At 30.8% G+C, this 19,363-nt stretch overlaps 2 protein-coding genes across 2 annotated transcripts in view; one reads left to right on the forward strand and one right to left on the reverse strand.

The window, feature by feature from the left end:
* The window catches only part of crn (pre-mRNA splicing factor crn), a 188,888-nt gene that overhangs the window by 144,908 nt on the left and 24,617 nt on the right, over positions 1-19,363 (forward strand). The gene's annotated exons all lie outside the window — the stretch shown is intronic.
* The window catches only part of LOC142317733 (uncharacterized), a 49,556-nt gene that overhangs the window by 28,574 nt on the left and 1,619 nt on the right, over positions 1-19,363 (reverse strand). Inside the window, exons 2-3 of the mRNA XM_075354281.1 lie at positions 7,740-7,867; positions 5,459-5,608 (exon numbers count right to left, since the gene is read on the reverse strand). Coding sequence (XP_075210396.1) covers positions 5,459-5,608; positions 7,740-7,826 — 237 coding nt within the window. The 5' untranslated portion in view covers positions 7,827-7,867. The remainder of the gene's footprint in view (positions 1-5,458; positions 5,609-7,739; positions 7,868-19,363) is intronic.

Genomic DNA, 19,363 nt, shown 5'->3' on the forward strand with positions numbered 1-19,363 from the left:
TTGAATCTTCCCTCCACCCACAAGAAATAGGCATGTGGTGCACAGTTTCAAGGTGACGAATAATAGGACCCTTCTTTTTTTTAAAAAACTCTGGCTGCTGCTGTCTACGTGAAATTATCCAATGTTCATAGTGTTACTGTAAGAGGTTGAGAATGACTGCTAGTTGTAACACGACAGCACCACTTGTCACACAGCTCGCTCTACTACAGAGATACCACATGATTTTCTAATGGAAAATCATTTCTAAAGGATTGTGGCCACCAAGATCCCCTGATCTGAATATTCCAGACTTCTTTCCGAGAGATTACTTAAAATAAATTGTTTATGGGGGCAATCCACACACCCTGTAGGAATTGAAGACAAACATTACTAATGCCATCAAGAAATAGATAGGGTACAGCTAACAAGAATAGCCAGGTATACGGTCAAATGTGTTGACAAGTGTGCAGAAGTAGATGGATATAATCTCCAACACCTTCTGTAAATAATTATTTAAGTGTTTGCCAATAAACTATTATTTATAGACTAAACTAAATGATGGGAGCCTTTTTTAACTTGAACAACTTGTATATAATACATTGTATACAAATAAATAGTATATTAGGCTATCCTAATATGTGCACTCATTCTGGCCATTTATCTCTCACCATACAATTTACTTTCATGTTCAATAACACTGTTAGGATTTGAACACAGTAGAAGCACAGCATGTGGAGTGCAGCTCATTCAACAGTGTATCAGTTCAAAAAAACAATCATGCTTCATGTTTGGATTAACTAGCTATAAGCTATGCGCATGCTCTGATGCCCTCATTTTGTTTTCTTCCATTTTTAACTTGTTTGTTTTATCTTCATATACTCTAAATTGTGCTGTTTCATGCTTCCACATTTTCTCAACAGTAATTAGAGTAGTTTGTTAAGAATTCTTTATGTTTAGCTATTAGAACAAGTGAACATGGGTGCTTTTTTTCTATCTATGCATAAGATAAAAATGTGACATTAAACATCATCTTTTAAGCCAACCATCATTTAACCTGATTTAACGGTATTCTACTCTACATTTTGTACTGAACCTTTAATCTCAACACATATACTATGCAAGACAATATTAGTTATCTTTTTTACACACACTCCAGTTTTAGTCTTTCTTTATTATTTTATCCTGTATAAAGGTTGATCATAAAGAACTAAGCTATCTTTTATATAAAGATCTATTATGGAATTATTAATACATTACTCCACCAAATCGCCTTCGAAGTATTTCCTTGCAACATTTACACACTTCTCTCAGCATTTTTGTTTTACTCCTGGTAAGCTTACTGTTTTTACTACAAAGTGTAGGTTTTGTAACAATTTTCTTAAATTTCTAGACTTCTTTTCAAAGTGGCAGTTTGTTAGGATGGATTTAATTTAAAAAGAAGTCTATAGGAGATTCTTAAAAATAATAAAATTTAAGTTTGAGAGAACTTAAAATTCTAGAGAGTAAGAGAATTGAGGAATAACAGTTGTAGTGTAGTTTCCAAAAACTCAGTAAGGAATAGCACATGACTGCACCACCAATTACAGCTGCATGCCTCTGATTGTTTCTTTCTCATTGCCAATCACAAATTCTGCATTATTATTAAGTAAGACTTTACTGTCTGATGAACAAGAATATGAAGGCAACATAACAACGATTTTGGAATGACTATTGAACTATTTTTTGGTCAAAGTGGACTTTCCCACCTCTGCAATGATTGTTCCCTAATTTCTACATCACAAATATACCACCAATGTCTTATCACGTGTTATATATTTTTAAAAAGTTTCTGTCATCATGTCATCTATCCAAAAATCCAAAAGGCAAAATGTTTCCGTTTCTTGGTTAGCAACTCTGGCAGAAATTTCCATTATTTCAAACATTCAATTTTTAGGTTGACATCAAATAAAACAAAATTTTAGAAATCTGTAACTTTTCATAGGCAGTCGACCAACAACTTTACATGATACTAACACACACGTTTTCAGTCATCGTTCACAGTACAAACATGTTTACTTTACTCAAGCACATGCATGGAAGTGTTTATGGTAATATTCTCCTTGTCATTCCTGCCAATCCAGCCATTCATTCCCACTCTGAGCTTTTTCTAAGCTTTGTGAAGAAATGAAGTAATATATATTCATTTGGAGATACAATCAAATAATTCAATGTTTTATTTTAGGTCACAAGAGAGTAGCATTATTTGAGACACTATGTTTGACATAAAATAACTTTGTTATTGTTATAACTTGTTATATTCCAAAATGGAACATCCAAGGCTCGTCAACAGTTATCACATTATGCAAAAAGGATAGTCTTTCCTTCTTGAAGCAAGCTGAAAATTCTTTACAGACGAATACATGGTACTGTATTTGGTCAGGTGTTAAGATTCACGGAACTCATAATACACAATGCGTTTCATATCCATCTGCTCACTCAGAATATTATGTGCACTGCTTTCTGAAATGAGTAGCAGTTCCCCAACTGCTGCACACAAATACCTTTTTGAATGATGATGCTCCCTGAGTTCACCATACTCATTAATAGACATCCTTGGTTGATCTGCTCTCACTATATCTTTCACACTTGTGAGGCCAAAAATGTGACATGCCAATGTAAGCATGTGCATGTGACACCCACACTTCATTGAATGCTTCTTTCAGCATTTTTTATGTTTTGGAAACTGATTTTTTTAAATGGACACAAAACTGAATCGCAAATATTAATCAATATTTTGTCCATGGTAGGCAATTTCCCAACATACTTTTCATGCACTGACACTCACTTAATGACTACAACAATCAATTTGAAACTGATTCGGAAAGCATATAACACATCTGAATTCTTGAATGAATGCAAGACTGCCAGTTTGCATGATTTAAATTTCCCTGAGAAAATCAAGTTTCATTACTTTCTTGCACACCCCTGAACAATAACTCATTAAAACAAAGATATTAAATTAAATAAGAAACTGCTTCAAAAACATAACTCTTCTTACTTATGCTGCAACTTTTTGTACAATTAAAGAATACACATGTTTAAAACTTATACAAAAATTATACATAACAACAAAAATCATTGTATTCTCATCATACATACATCTCATAACAAAAAAAAGGAATGCTATTTAACTTTCAGTAATAAAATTATCCAACTTGAGGAATAACCTTGCTTTATTCATCTAATCTGAAATTTTCTTTAGGATTATAAATAAAGATAAGAAAAAACAAACAAATAATATAGTTATAACTAAATATTCAAATTTTATAAGTTTTGAAGTAAATGTTCTGAAACAAATTTCATCATTACTAAATTGAAAACAAGTTAAAATTTTATAAACTGAGTTATCAAATCCCCTTATCCATGCTAAATTTTTTTCAGCACAATGACAAAAAAGTTATTACATAAACTGATTTTTCACTTTGTAATATTACATTTTTACAACAGATTTTTTTTTTACAAAAACTGACTTTTTATTCCTCTAGCTAATTTAATTATATAGAGAAGTTTAAACAATTACATAAATAATCCAACCATACTTTAATATGTAATTTAAATGTTAAAAAATAAGGAAAAAGTAAAATAAGCTAATAAATAAAATAAAGTCCTTGTCCATGTAAAAATACATTCACTTGAAGAGATACATATTACTAACTGATCTTTTATTACATTTAATTCATTACATTCTAATCTTTTTTTATTAAATACATCACGTAGAAAATGTACACAAATATATCATAAAGCAAAAGGAAAAAATAAATGATAATAAATAACAAAATCAAATATTCCCTCTTAAAATATCTGTTTAAACTTTAAAAAAATCCATTCGTAACGCTGGAAGGTGGAGGTAGATTTCACCGGTGCTAAGTTAGGGAAAAAAGATTTCCACCTTAAAGTTAAAAAAAAATTCAAATTTACTCAAGACGACAATGATTGCATGTGAAAAAAGTTTCACATAGTTAGCATACGACAAGCACCATCTTCTTACAATTCCAGCAACATTTTGGTCATCCCTTGCCGTAACGGTTGGTCACATCAAAAATTGTTTCAGAAGAAAGTTTCAGTTAATGTTTAAAGTACAAATGACCACTTTAAACTGATTTGATAACGTGCCTATTAAGGGAGGTATGATTTTGTTTTGTTTTAAAAACACCATTCTTTCCACCCCCTGGGCCAATGGTCGGTGATATCAAAAAATTTTACTTATATAAGTTTTAGGCCCTTATCCAAAGAATAGTAGGAATTTTAAACGAATTTGTTATTTTACTTATGAAAGTTATAGTGATATTTTTTTCTTCAAACAAGCCCCCCCCATTTTCACCCTCATGGTCCAATTTTGACTGTTAACGAACTCGACTAAGAATTTGCAATGAGCTATTTTTAAGGAACAATTTTAAAGTGATAGGCGCAAAATTACAGTAGTTATCATGTCCACAATAATAGATTAGTTATCAACAGTTCATAGGACATATTTTTGAATTTTTTTGGTGAGTTTCATGATAGAAATAAATCTAATGGTACATTAAAAAAAATTACTCAAAAAAGAGAACTTTTCTTCAGTTTTTTAAAGAAAAATTTTAGCAATGACATGAAATTAAAAACTACATGTAAAGTGATTGGAGAATAAATTAAGATCTCCCTCTACACTTCCTCTACTCTCCCTCTATCGTTATGAAACAGGTTATTACGATTTACACTTATGAGCCAAGGCACAGTGAGCCAAGTACAGAAAAAGAAGTAATGTGCAGTTTGTTTTGCAAAAATGTACTTATTTTAAAACAGAGCTATCAGAGTTTCAAATGAATAATCATTCGTTTAAATTCTTTATATATATCGATGAAGCCAAAAAATGAACAATGATAAGAGAGAATCTGTGTTGTGTGATAAACTGAATAGAAAACAGTGAGTTTTGCAAAGCATTGCAAAATTATGGATTCAGGTTGACACACTGACACATGCACATATGTCATAAGAGAAAAAATGTTTATGTATATTTAAAAAATTAAGTTATAAGAGAACAATGCTAGTAACACAGAGTTTGAGAAGGGGAGAATAATGTACCTGTATAAAAAAAAGAATCACTTGGCACATGTCAGACGTTCATACTCGAATGTATGTCACACAACATGACTAAAAACAAGTGTGAATGTTACAGAAATTAAGGAAGTGTATTCATTCTATCTAAGATCTGGTGATGTAATAGATTTTGCTGAGCAGTATAATTTATAAATATTGCTAGCAAGATGCAGAATTACTGAGCTTCACCCACAGTAGTTCCTGAATCCTAAACTAAAGAATGTATTTCAAATCACACCTCCTTACATGGATGTAGGACACCTATTCTTTTCTTAATCTATGGTATTATTAAAAAAAATAAAAATATAAAAAGTTCATTTCATAAAATCAATAAATTATGAACAATGAAATATGAGAAACTTACATGCTCAGATTTTATGCAATCCTCAATCTGGTTAATGGGTAAAAACAAACATTCTATTTCTTTACTTTCCTCTTGTTTGATTTCTAATTTTATGTCTTGGGACCATATATCTTCATTATCGGAAGACTCATGAACTGCATCATCCATTATCTATAACATTATCAAACATAAATACTCATTATTTTACAGTAAATGCTATAGACCTTAGCTACCAAAAAACAGCAACATCAAGCTCCAGAAGTGCAGCCGAGGTTCTTTAACTCTGTGATCTATGGGAACTGGTTTATTAAATATAGCTTAGACTGCTAACACCTTATTCTTAGTTCATACCCTTTAAATTTCAGGAGGCTACTGCCCACTACATCTCAGGTGTAGCAGAAACATAAGGTAAATTAACATTTTAACATAAAATATATTCTTTTGTTTTAATTCATCACATACACTTGCATCTTACAAGTGCATGAGAATTCACTCGTAATTGAAGAATTCACTTCGATTGAAGTGTGTGAAGTACACATGGACTGTACTTGGAGAAGAATATGATCTTCCACTCATAGCTCTACAAAAAAAAAATTGTGCTATTTTACTAAATGCTTGAGGGGAATAATGGACTTGAGAAATAACCTTGCTTTATTCATCTAATCTGAAATTTTCTTTAGGATTATAAATAAAGATAAGAAAAAACAAACAAATAATATATTTGTAACTAAATATTCAAATTTTATAAATTTTGAAGTAATGTTCTGAGACAAATTTCATCATTACTAAATTGCAAAAATTTGGATCATTTAATTTTAATACATTATAGTTCAGATCAGTCATTTAACAATGATTTTACACTATTCCATAAAATTATAAGCTATATCACGACCCACAACAGCAGATAGGTAGCTTATTGCCAAAATAAGGAGTGACTGGTATTTAATACTTTCACATTTTAAATGTATTTATTTATACATAAAAATGAACAACTTTTGGCCCCTACGAGCTGAATAAATACGTTTAATATACTTTATACTTTGTTTTTCATATTACTAACTTTCACCCAAAAATACTCTTTAATCAAGACAATGTTGAAAAGTGAAAATGAATGAAATACCGTTTGTGATCTAAGATTTGAAGCAGCTTTTTGTTTTGTTGGATAAGTTGTCGTGATAGACAAATAATTAATAGTTTCATTTTTTCTAATAACCATTTTTAATAGCTTAGCAAACATTGTTTTTTTTTTTTTTTTTTTTTTTTTTTTTTTTTTTTTTTTTTACTGTGCATGAGAAAAATCTAATATATTATAAAAATATAAATAAGGAAATAATTCCCAAATTTATAACAAAAACATCCATATTAAAAATACTGTTTATTTCTGCTCAGGAATTCAATAAAATATTATTATTATTTAACTACAAAAAAAAAACTATATTTGCCCAAATACCAGAAGTAAAAAAAAAAAATAAATATGGATTTAGTTATAATACCTGGTGGAGTGATTTCAAAGTATTGAATGCGGTTGTAACCAAGCCTTTTATAGATAATCTTAAAACAATTTAACTGTTGAATTTGAAGCAACAGTCATCAGCTAACTACTACTGGGAAGAATAAAATAAAACCTTCCATGGGTTTATTATGTGAGTGTATAATTGTCATGGAGCTTTGACAAGCTGGTGATATCACCAGATAGCATCAGACAAGGACAAAAGATGTTGCATTAGTAATACATTAAATGGAACTGAAGATGATATTCTGTGGGAGGATGCATCAAATAATGAAAGCATTTGATTATCAGATGGCTGTAATGATGATGCTAGCATCAATTCAAGTGTTCATGTGATGCAAGTGAATTTTTGTAAAGCAGTTAATTTTTTAATGCAATTTTTTCGATGGAAATATATAAAAGTAATTTAAATAAAAATTTTAAAATTGCAATATTATTATTTCTTTTGAAATATTCCTTACTAGAAATCTTATACAAAATTTTTATTATTGTGCTGTTTAGAAATAAAATTTAAGAAAGTATGTATAATGTTATAAAATAATATAATAAAAAGAATGTATAGTATTGTATAATTAAGTATAATAAAATTTCAAAATTAATTTCTTATTACTGGTAAAATTTTATTTGGTGGAAAAAAAATTTCTACCTAATTCTTTTTCTGAAAATTAAATTAAAAAATGGGGGGGGGTCAACCTATATTTGGGTTCTATATATATTCTAACAAACACAGAGTTAATTTTTTACTGATTACATATGTTAGTAATGTGTGCAAGCAGTAATGTATGCCCTTACCTTGTGGTTTTGAAGTTTATTTTTAGTATTGTATGCCATGTACTCAAGGTTGAGGGTCTGTAGAGGCATGCAGACATTTAGTAACATGTGCACAAGCACTCACTAGCGTTCTTAGCAATCCAGCCAACCTGTAATAATAATTTGAAGTGTGATGACAAGTTTGACAATGTGACGAGTCAAAAGTTCATTTTTTACTAAAAGAATGTCAACAATTTTATTTTTTCACATCTGTATCATATTATTTATAATCTTCCTGTTTCAAGCAATGAAACTGGTTAATAAAATTACCAGTTATTTATAACATAACATAATATAGATATGAAACAAATCCCAAATATGTCTCAAGAATGATAAAACTGGATATTAATGTACTAATTAAACATTTATTTTTTCAACTGAAGAGCAAGAAAAATTTTTAAACACAGAGTGACCTTTGGGTCAAAATAAAATGTGATAGCAACAAAAATAATGCAATGTCACTTAAGCAGAATGTTTAATTTAATACTTCTTCCAGATTTTACATAAAATACTTATGAAAAACCATAATCTGTTTACACACTCAGATCAGTTTTCTTAATTTAGCAAACCTTTCAAACAAGAATGTTTGACTAAGCTTATGTAGACCATTATAATCTGAACTAATATATTTTGTTTACTTCTTCAAAATTGAACAGGTTTTTTAATGTGATATTTATTATCAACATGCTTCATCAATCTTTTGCTGTTTTCATAGTTATGTTAAATCAATTGTACCTGATTATATACAAAACTTATTGGTGTATTCTTACCCATTAACACTATAGTTCACTTTTAATATTAATTTAATTTGCTGCAGCTACACATTTTGCTCCAACTGTTGATAAGGTTACACAATCTTGTTTTCTACTAAATCAAGAAAATGTTTTCTTTAGTTTGTATTTAAATAACTTGGATAAAAAAACTTTTTCTACCAGCTTTATCTATTACTTCCTTAACCAGCATTCAATGTTCTGTTTAAAGTTTATTTCCTTATTCTTCTTTACTTTCACTAAAGTAAAATGGTTGTTTAGCTTATTCTCAAGATTCCTTTGTTAGTTTTTCATTAATCTTAAACATAATGCTAGTCTTATCATCATTATTTATGTGCATTAATTATCAATAATGTTTGAATATGGGACTTGATTTAAAACAACTGCAACCTGTATTACTTTGAAATCCTCTTTCCATAAAAGTTTTCATTCCAACATTCATTAAAAAAATTATCTAGCCCTTTTATATAAGTTGGTTTCATTAAATCATTTTGAAGCATAAAAACTTTATTAAATTTCCCATATCCCTGCATTAAATTTTTGTTGCAATCTTTTAACTTTATCTCTTCAGTACGAGTTATTAATATATCATTAACATATATTAGTAACTATAATTTATTATGAAATTATAGGCAGAGGTGATAACCAGATCTCTTAGACCCTTAACTCTATACTGAATTCATTAAATTCTTTATTCCAATAACTGGAAGATCTCTTAGGAAATATAAACCATTATTGAGTTAAGTACTTCATTTTAACCATATGTGAAACTCTCTATGGTTCCTTAATGTAAATTTACAATTTAAGTTGCCATAAAGAAAAGCATATACATACATCATGTGAATACATTTTTCTATTATTAAGTATAATAAGTATATTAAGTAGTACAGTAAGTATATTAAATATTATTAAGTATATTGAAGAGTTATAAGGAGGAGATGAATTAGAAAATGATGTTATAGAGGAAGAAGAGGATGAAATGGGAGAAACAATACTGAGATCTGAATATAAGAGACCATTAAGATTTGAATGGCAGAAAGGCTCCTGGAATAGATGGAAAACCTGTAGAATTACTGCGTAGTGCAGATGAGGAAGCGATTGATAGATTATACAAACTGGTGTGTAATATTTACGAAAAAGAAGTAGTTCCATCAGACTTCAAAAAGTGTTATAGTTATGATACCAAAGAAAGCAGGAGCAGATAAATGTGAAGAATACATTTTGATTTTTTGATAAATTTAAATCCTTAACCAAGTCATTTAAGTCACCTTGTGATATAAGATATGACTTATTGGAAGATAATTCAAAATCAAAATCATTGTTGTCTTCTTCAGTACTGCATGATTCTTCATTGCTGCTTTCAAAACATACAATCACAGGTGGCTCAGGAACTGGAATAGTTTCACTGTGAGATACAGGCCTGATTGCAGATTGCATTGAAGGATATTTTATAGTATTTTTAGATCTCTTAGAAATTCCAGACACAATTAGTTTAACTAGTCATGCATCAAAAATCTTAACTAGAATTATATATAGAAGAATTGAGAGGAGAGTGGAAGAAGTGTTTGGAGAAGACCAATTTGGTTTCAGGAAAAGTATAGGGGCAAGGGAAGCAATTTTAGGCCTCAGATTAATAGTAGAAGGTAAAATAGTAGATTTTTTATTAAAGAAAAACAAACCTACATACTTGGAATTTATAGACCCAGAAAAGGCATTAACGTAGACTGGAATAAAATGTTCAGCATTTTAAAAAAAATTAGTGTTCAAATACAGAGATAGAAGAACAATTGCTAACATTTACAGGGACCAAACAGCAACAGTAATAATTGAAGAACATAAGAAAGAAGCTGTAATAAGAAAGGGAGTCCGACAAGGATGTTTCCTATCCCCGTTACTTTTTAATCTTTACATGGAACTAGCAGTTAATGATGTTAAAGAACAATTTACATTCAGAGTAACAGTACAAGGTGAAAAGTTAAAGATGCTACGATTTGCTGATGATATAGTAATTCTAGCTGAGAGTAAAAAGGATTTAGAAGAAACAATGAATGGCATGGATGAAGTCCTACGCAAGAACTACCGCATGAAAATAAACAAGAGCAAAACGAAAGTAATGAAATGTACTAGAAATAACAAAGATGGACCACTGAATGTGAAAACAGAAAGAGAAAAGATTATGAAGGTAGAAGAATTTTGTTATTTGGGAAGTAGAATTACTAAAGATGGATGAAGCATGAGCGATATAAAATGCCGAATAGCACAGGTGAAATGAGCCTTCAATCAGAAATATAATTTGTTTACATCAAAAATTAATTTAAATGTCGGAAAATATTTTTGAAAGTATATGTTTGGAGCGTCGCTTTATATGGTAGTGAAACTTGGACGATCAGGGTCCCTGAGAAGAAAAGATTAGCTTTTGAAATGTGGTGCTGTAGGAGAATGTTAAAAATCAGATAGGTGGATAAAGTGACAAATGAAGAGGTGTAGCGGCAAGTAAATGAAGAAAGAAGCATTTGGAAAAATATAGCTAAAAGAAGAGAGACTTATAGGCCACATATTAAGGCATCCTGTAATAGTCGCTTTAATAATGGAGAGACAGGTAGAAAGAAAAAATTTTGTAGACAGGCAACATTTGAAATATGTAAAACAAATTGTTAGGGATGTAGGATGTAGGAGGTATACCGAAACGAAACGACTAGCACTAGATAGGGAATCTTGGAGAGCTGCATCAAACCAGTCAAATGACTGAAGACAAAAAAAAAATTATTAAGTACTGCTTGAGCCAATAAGATACAGGAACATAATCAATTTTGTATAAACTATTCTTCTTGTACACCCGAAAATCATTTTACTATTCTCTTTTATCTGTTATATTTCCAATTTATCTTTTTATTTTTCAAATATGTTTAACTCTTATGTATGGCAGTTTTACAAGATTCACATATTGCTTTACTATAAATCAGGATCATTCTCTGTACATAAACAATATGTTAAATAAAGTCCATACTCTTCTAAACTTGCTGGGTTACAGTAAGGGGTCCCCTTGGGTCTTTCTTCAACTTTATTTTTATTACTTGAATTTTATTATTTTCTTCAACGTTATTTTGCCTTATTTTTCACAGTACATGCCTTTTCTAATACCATTTTCATCATGACCTATTTTTAGAAGATTCTGTTTTCTTAATATTTCAGTGTTTAGTCTAAAGTTTGATTTTGTGATTGTATGTCAGCAATAGAAGAACTATTTTTCTGCATACCAACAGAACTCAAAGCAATGGCAATCGTATTATTTGCTATCTTAAATGATTTTATAAACGAAGCATAGTAGGAAATTCCATTGGAATATGTTCTGATGGTACTTGTTCAATGTCTGGATGATTCCATAATATACAAGCACTTATGAAACAAAAACTTCCACATTGTGTCTGGACACACTGCATGATCAACAGAGAAGTTCTGGCTTCCAAAGAAATGAATCCTGCTCTGAATATTGTGCTAATAACAGTTGTAACTGTAGTAAATTATATAAAAATGAGACCCCTAGAATCAAGAATCTTTTCTATACCTTATCAAGACATGGGTGCAGTACATTCGGCATAACTATTTTATTGCGAGGCAAGATGGTCACTACATGGGAAATATTTGCAACATGTTAATAAATTAAAAGATGAAATCACTATTTTTCTAAAAGAGGAAAACCGACCAGAAGCCAAGAAGTGTCAAGATAATTTATTTGTGATGGAATTGAGCTACTTAGTCAACATATTCCAGAAATTAAATACCTTGACTTTTCAACTCCAGGGAGCAACAACACATACGTTGGATACAAGTGATAAATTTAATACTTTTGTAGAAAATTGGAATTGTGGGGCAGAAATTTAAACCAAAAAACCTAGAAATGTTTGTAAATGTGGATGAATGTGTTAAAACTTACAAGACTGAAGAACAACATGTGAAAGCTGTTTTTGTAACCATTGAACATCATTTAGCCACGCTGGCAAAGAAATTAAAAAAGTATTTTCTTGTTGACGACAGCTTGGAAGCAAGTTACGAGTGGGTTAGGTATCTATTTCAAAATACTCCCAAAGGGCTTTCAACTGCAGAAAAAGGAATCTTCATAGACTTCACGGCAAGTGATAAAATCAAAACACAATTTAGTAAAAAATCACTCTTGAAGTTTGGGCAGGAGTGAATGATGAGTTTTCTGCACTGAAAATAAGAGTATTTTGTATACTATAGCATTTTCAACATCCTACCTTTGCGAAACTAGATTTTCTGCAGTGGCTATTTAGAAGACAAAATATAGATCTCAGCTACAGAGGGAAAAACTCAAGAGTGTCTATTTCTAATATTAAACCTTCCTTCAAAAGTTTATTCTGCAAGGCAGGCCCAAATGGGTCACTGATAAAATTATTAAACTTGTTTTTAATTTAGTATTGATAAGTTAATTATTAAATACATTGTGCAATACTGATACAATCCTGTTTAAGCGTATTATATCTGTAAAAGTATGTATTTTATTATTTATGTCAGAATGTATTTTGTTTTGTTTTCCTTTCAGTAAATTAATGAATTTTTTTGATAATTTCTTTTCGATATGATCACGCCCCCTCGGTTTAGAGACACTGTTCTAAGGTCATTTTCTTTACATTTTAATAAAAATCTTTTTTTTTGTAAGTCTAGTTTTTCTCTGCTCATAACTCTTGTAGCTTCTTATAATTTCTGTGTATTAATCATGTAATTTCTTATTGAACCCACTACTATAAGCTCAATTGCACTAGAATCTATTATAAATGTAATGTTAAACTTATTTTCTTCTGTAATGTGATTACTTCCTAAAAAAAAAGTATTTTACAAGTCCATAACAAATTGAGTTTCCCATCCACAATTCAATGACCAATATCTGGAAAAAATTACTTCCTCTATTAGACTTTCATCAATAATTGTTTCTTTTTCTATTCTTTTTGAAAGTTAAATTGATTATGATCTTTTTCTCCCAATTATAGCATTATTAATTATGTTTTCTTGAAAATGTACATTTAAGGCTTCATTTACCTTCTTTAGCATAATTTTTTTCAAATTTTGGTTCGGCATCTAGCAATCTAATATTACTGTTAAGTAACTTTCCAGAAGTCAATGTTTCAGTAGTTATATCTCCAACTTCATATTTGTTTTGGCCACAGTAATATTCATTTATACAATCATAAACTTCAACTGAAATTTTTTCATTATTTCAATATTTTCATTAATATTTCAGAAACAAATTCTCTTAAGAAGTATTGAGCCCATGGCTTTGGGGATTATTAGAACTGAATACCAGTTTTACTAATTAAACTTTTTTATTCAACTGAAGTTACAACCATATTTGAATATAGACTGATATTTTTTTCCAAAGAAAAAATAAACAAGCAGCAACTATTCACAATTGTTGTGAACAGGTAATTCTGTGCAATTAGTTGATCCAATATTAAATTCTTTTCATACTTTAATATACCATAATAGATATGCTTAGGATTAGGAAAACACAAGACCTAAATGTCAGAAAGTAGATTTGGATGCATGAACCACCCAAGATAAAAATCCACTCTGCATTATCAGTACTCTACACAATTAGCTATTATTTCTGCGAGTTATCACGACATGTTCAAATGCCAATCCATATTGTCAAGAGAGCGAAGGATTAAGACTAGAATTAGTCAAAGTAAGGCTTTTGCGGAGAAAGGTTAGGATAAATTAGCAAGGTACGGCAATACTAAACACCATCTCATACGACACTTGGACTGAATTTATGTTAGAAAAGAAATATAGTCACTACAGACAAGGACCACACCATATGTTCCATGCCATTAGTTACATGTGCATTGATAACCTTATGAAGAGTGCAGTCAGTCATCTTCAACGGATGACTCCAAGTCCAATTATAAAAGTTAATTTACGGTTTATTTTTCTATCCACAAAACTAACCTTAACCCTAACAACCCTCCACAGAATGGATTTAATCTGAACAAGTCACCATAACTCACAAAACTAATTGCTAATCGAATGCAATACTGGTTACATGCCATGGACTTTGATCTTACATGGATCACTTGGTCAAAAGATTGAACCTGAACAGCTAATTGCTCAGAATTATGATTAAACAGACGTTACAAACAATTTCACAATTTTTTTAACAGCTATTTAATTTTAAATACTTAATAACCCCCAAAATAAGCAACATAACACATACATTGATTTCAATATATCAAATAATAATATATTAGATGACGGTAAATAGTTGTTAATAGGGGAAGGCGCTCACCTTGTAATAATCCCAGTCATCACACCACCCTATCCCTCCATTCCTAGTTTTGATAGCTTTACCAGATGTCATCTTTTAGATCCTCTAAACCTGATAATACATCAAAGTCATCAGATTGGCTTCTGTCAGGATGCCACCAATGCAAATGCCTCAGCAGACATTATCATTAATGTATTTACACAACTTACTATCATCGTCTTTACATGGCTTCTTCCAACCATGATCACCAACCACAACTTACAACCTTCAACCATCAAATTTACCAATTCACAGAAGCATAGTCCCAACACCTTTCTTTAATATTGAAGGTTTCACACAAAAACTCTTGCCTTATCTAACTTTAATTAGATTAATGCACTCAGATCACTTAAGTGAGTCTTTAAACACTAAAAAATACTATTCTCATACCAACAAACAAAGTGTTGATAGCAACAACTTTGTTGAACAATTTAATTTACTCTTTATTTACTTACAAATTAAGAAAAAAATTTAATAATTTTAGAATGAAAACATATCTCTCTCTGCTCTGGTCCATTTTCAGGAGCGAAGTCAATGCCTATACTCTGTGACACTGCACCTCCATCACAAGAGTTCTTCAAACATCCATTCTCATCCTAACAGAGATTATCTCAGTTAACCGAGGCTTGATGTCAAAACACATATCTTGATGAAGTAAACACTCAGGTGAACCCCTTGCAACCCAGATTGCTAATCTATTTAAACATTCATAACTGCATCAGACCACCATCAGCTAACCTCCACAGCACTAAGAATCTCAGAAAGCCAGCAACTATGTTCCACTCTCCTTTGGTTTTCCAATCAACTTGCAGATCAAAATCAGAATTGATCCTTGCCTTGTCTCTAACTCTCTGGTACATTCAGCTTCATATCTAGGGTAGCCATATAAGACATGGCTCACATCATCAATGCTTTTACACCCTGGACACAAGCCTGAATTAATCACACCAAATCTGGCCAACCTATTTCAAAAAGCACAATGTCCAGAAAGAAATGTGTAATATGCTGAAAGGGAGAAATCCATCCAACAACCTGTATACTTCTAACATCAGGAAAAATACTGTGTGTGTAACAGCCATCAGATGATTTAGTTCCCCTGACCTGCCATAAACGGAAACCTTGGTCAACTATTTCTTTTATGTGCCAATAGGTAAATTGGCCTACCTTCTTGGCATCAGATCTACTGCGCCTCTAGTCATTACAGTTCATTGGCTTTTCTTATCTCTAAATATAAAATTACATTCAGTACCTCCTATTACTCAATGTTATTAACCCCCTTGGTGACTTTCCCTTGTGAATTATTGCTTTAGTCTTGGTCAATATCAAAAAAGGACACGAATTCGGTCATCTTGTGAGAAAAAGTTTTTAATGTAGTAAATCCAGATTCTGTAGTTTATACAAACCACTCTTGTAATCTGAATAAACATACAGAGCTGTGTTTATACTGTATTATACTGTGTTTATACTGTGAGCTTATAGAATGAAGAATAAACAAACATCACGTTTGTGTAAGCGAGTTCGTCATGATTTTGCGAGTCATGTCCTGTGTGTATCTGTGCCAATTCACAATGCTACCATATCTATATATAACACTAGTCACTGTAATTAGTCATATATATTCATGTAATCAAACATTTATGTATCATCTCGGTCTACTAAAACCCTTAATCTTTTCATACGAGCACTCATCTGCTCTTGAATTCAATTTTTGTGTATCTTTATTTATTTCTCTGTAGGTTAAAGTTAATATAATGCAATTTTTTTTAAAGTTTTCTTGAAACTGAGCAAGTGTATTCCTAGATTTGTGTCTGTACGCCTTGAGTTATACTATTACTTTGACACCATGTCTGATACTGATTCAGCTGATAATAGTGCACGATTATGGTATCCCCTCCATAAAAAAGACCATGTAAAGGCCTTTAAGTCTTGTGGGGAAACACATCATTTTAAATGCTTAGAAAAGCGAATTACAAGGAAAAAATTCAATGGCGTTGATTTCAGATCTTGTTAATAAAACTGCTAACATAAGTGGAAGTTGTACAGCTTCAATGTACAAAGTGATCTGCAAGTATAAATCTACTAATGAATTGCAGTCTCCCAAGAAAACAAAACCCAACAGGTCAATTTTTAGAAAAAGCTGATTTCAATAAAAACCCGATAAAAAAGTATACAAATTTTATTTTCAAAATCAACTGCCTACAACCGACAAAGTGTTACGAGTTGTAAGTGACGACAATGATCTACCAGATTTCTGAAGAACAAATTTTTATAAATTGTTAAAAAGTATTCATTTGAAATATAAAAAATGGGGCCAGAAAGGGGCTTTAATTGACAATGTTGGTATTATATGATGAAGACACTGTTCGGATTCATTTGTTTTCTTTGTCCTCTTCCTTAATGTAAACATCTCCTATCATCTTCTTAATTCTTTTTATTTGCTAATGAACCAGTTAATTTTAATTATTGTTAGAATCAAGATGTATTAGTAACATCACTGAATTTTTACTGTTCTAGCTAGACATATTTAATATATATTTAAAATGTGGATAAATGTGAACTTAACTAAAATCATAAATTATTATAACTCATTGCAATGTTTAATTAACGAAGTGATTTTAAAAGTAAATAAAGGAAGTGATTATTAATAATTGGTTATCCGGCATTACTTAATCTATTCAATTTACACAACCAACAAATTGCTCCGCAGCTGAAAAAATGAGGCAAGAAGGCTGTAGAACATATTATATGGATGAAACTTGGCCACACAAAAAATTTCATTTGGAAAAATGTAGCTGTGAATTTGTCTAAAAAAACGCCTTTCTGTGTGGCTTAACTGGTAATATGGCTCCATCAGCTAAAGGTAAGTGTCTCATAATTACATATTAGCAGTGATACCAGTGATATCAGATTTGTAAATAGTGATCTCTGGGGTTTTGAATCTAAATCTACAGGAGACTACCACAACAATATGAACATCTTTAAAGAAATGGTTTAGCGATGTGTTACCTCTTCTGAAGAATAATTCAGTTATTGTCTTATCATTCAAGGACAATGCATCTTTCATTCATATAAAAAGGAAAAAATTCCAACTATGTATTTGACAAAAAATATCAAAATGTGGCTTAGTTCAAAAGCAGTGATTTTTGAAAAGGATTAACTTAAGGTTCAATAACTGCATATTAAAAGTAATTTCATGTGTATAAAACTGATGAGTTATTAAGATTCAGTGGTAAAAACTGTGCTTTGATTATTATTTCCCTATCATTGTGAACTCAACCCAATCGAGTTAATTTGGGGACAAATCAAAAATTAAGTAGCATCAGAAAGTACTACTTTTAAAATATCTGACGTAAAAAAATGTATGCCTAAAAGCCATTGATAAAGCGGAGCAGCAGGAATGGAAAAACTGTATAAAACATTAACGGATACTGTTGAACCAAATTATTGGGAATTGAATAATATAAGAGAAAACAAAACTGAGCCTCTCACTGTATCTCTTAATAGTGACAGCACTATTCTTGCAATCATATAACAATAACTGAATTGAATTTTATGTTTGTTCATCATCATAGAAATTTAATCTAAAATATTATTGAACTTTTACTGTTAGTGGACAATTGACAATTTAAATCTTAAAAAACTCAAGGTAACAATTTAACAATAAACAATTTTAATGAATAAAATACTCATAGGTTATGAGATGTGCCAAACAAGATAAATATTTATTGATCAATCATTTAACATGTCTTAATTTATTTAAATTTATAACATGTACAATTTTAGTAAAATATATTAGTGTTTACTGAATATTTACATAGCCTAGTTTCTTTTACATGAATTTACAGAAGTTGCTTGTGAATCGGCCTCCTGAACAACAACGGTCCGTTTACTTGAACTCTATAAGCTAACTGAATCAGGTATAGTTGTTTGTACAGAGGGCTATATATCAATGGTTGTTGGTAGTAGCTTTTTAAGCACAACCAACAATAGTTCTGTTGGTTGTGCTTTTGTGTTCTCAGCGTTTTCATCGCAGAGCTGTATGCTATTAAAAAAGCCTTAAATATACTTAGCCACAGTCCGATACATATTTGCATATTTAGATTACATGCGAGTGCCTTGCAGGCAATTAGTGACATGTACTCCTGATACCTTATCGTCTGTAATATACAGTCTATTATCAATGAAATAACTCAGCATAACATAACCGTGAGCTTCTGCTGGATCCCTAGTTATATTGGAATTTCAGGCAACAAGCAGCTGATTGTGGGGCAAAAAAGGGCTGTTTGCAGCCCTTCACTAATCACACTGTTTTGAATGATCTTGTCAGATTTCTGAAGAGGGTGGTTCATGATGAGCGGCAAAGTGAATGGAATGCTACCATTAAAAATAAATTTCGTCCAGTTAAGAACAGTTACTCCCCGTAGGGCTCTTCATGTAGGAATACAGTCATGAGTTTATTATTTGCAGTTTGCAACAGGGCACACTAGGCTCACTCATGAATATCTGATGACTCTCTG

The sequence above is a fragment of the Lycorma delicatula genome, chromosome 1 (assembly GCF_047948215.1).
Source record: "Lycorma delicatula isolate Av1 chromosome 1, ASM4794821v1, whole genome shotgun sequence".
Lineage (NCBI taxonomy): Eukaryota > Metazoa > Arthropoda > Insecta > Hemiptera > Fulgoridae > Lycorma > Lycorma delicatula.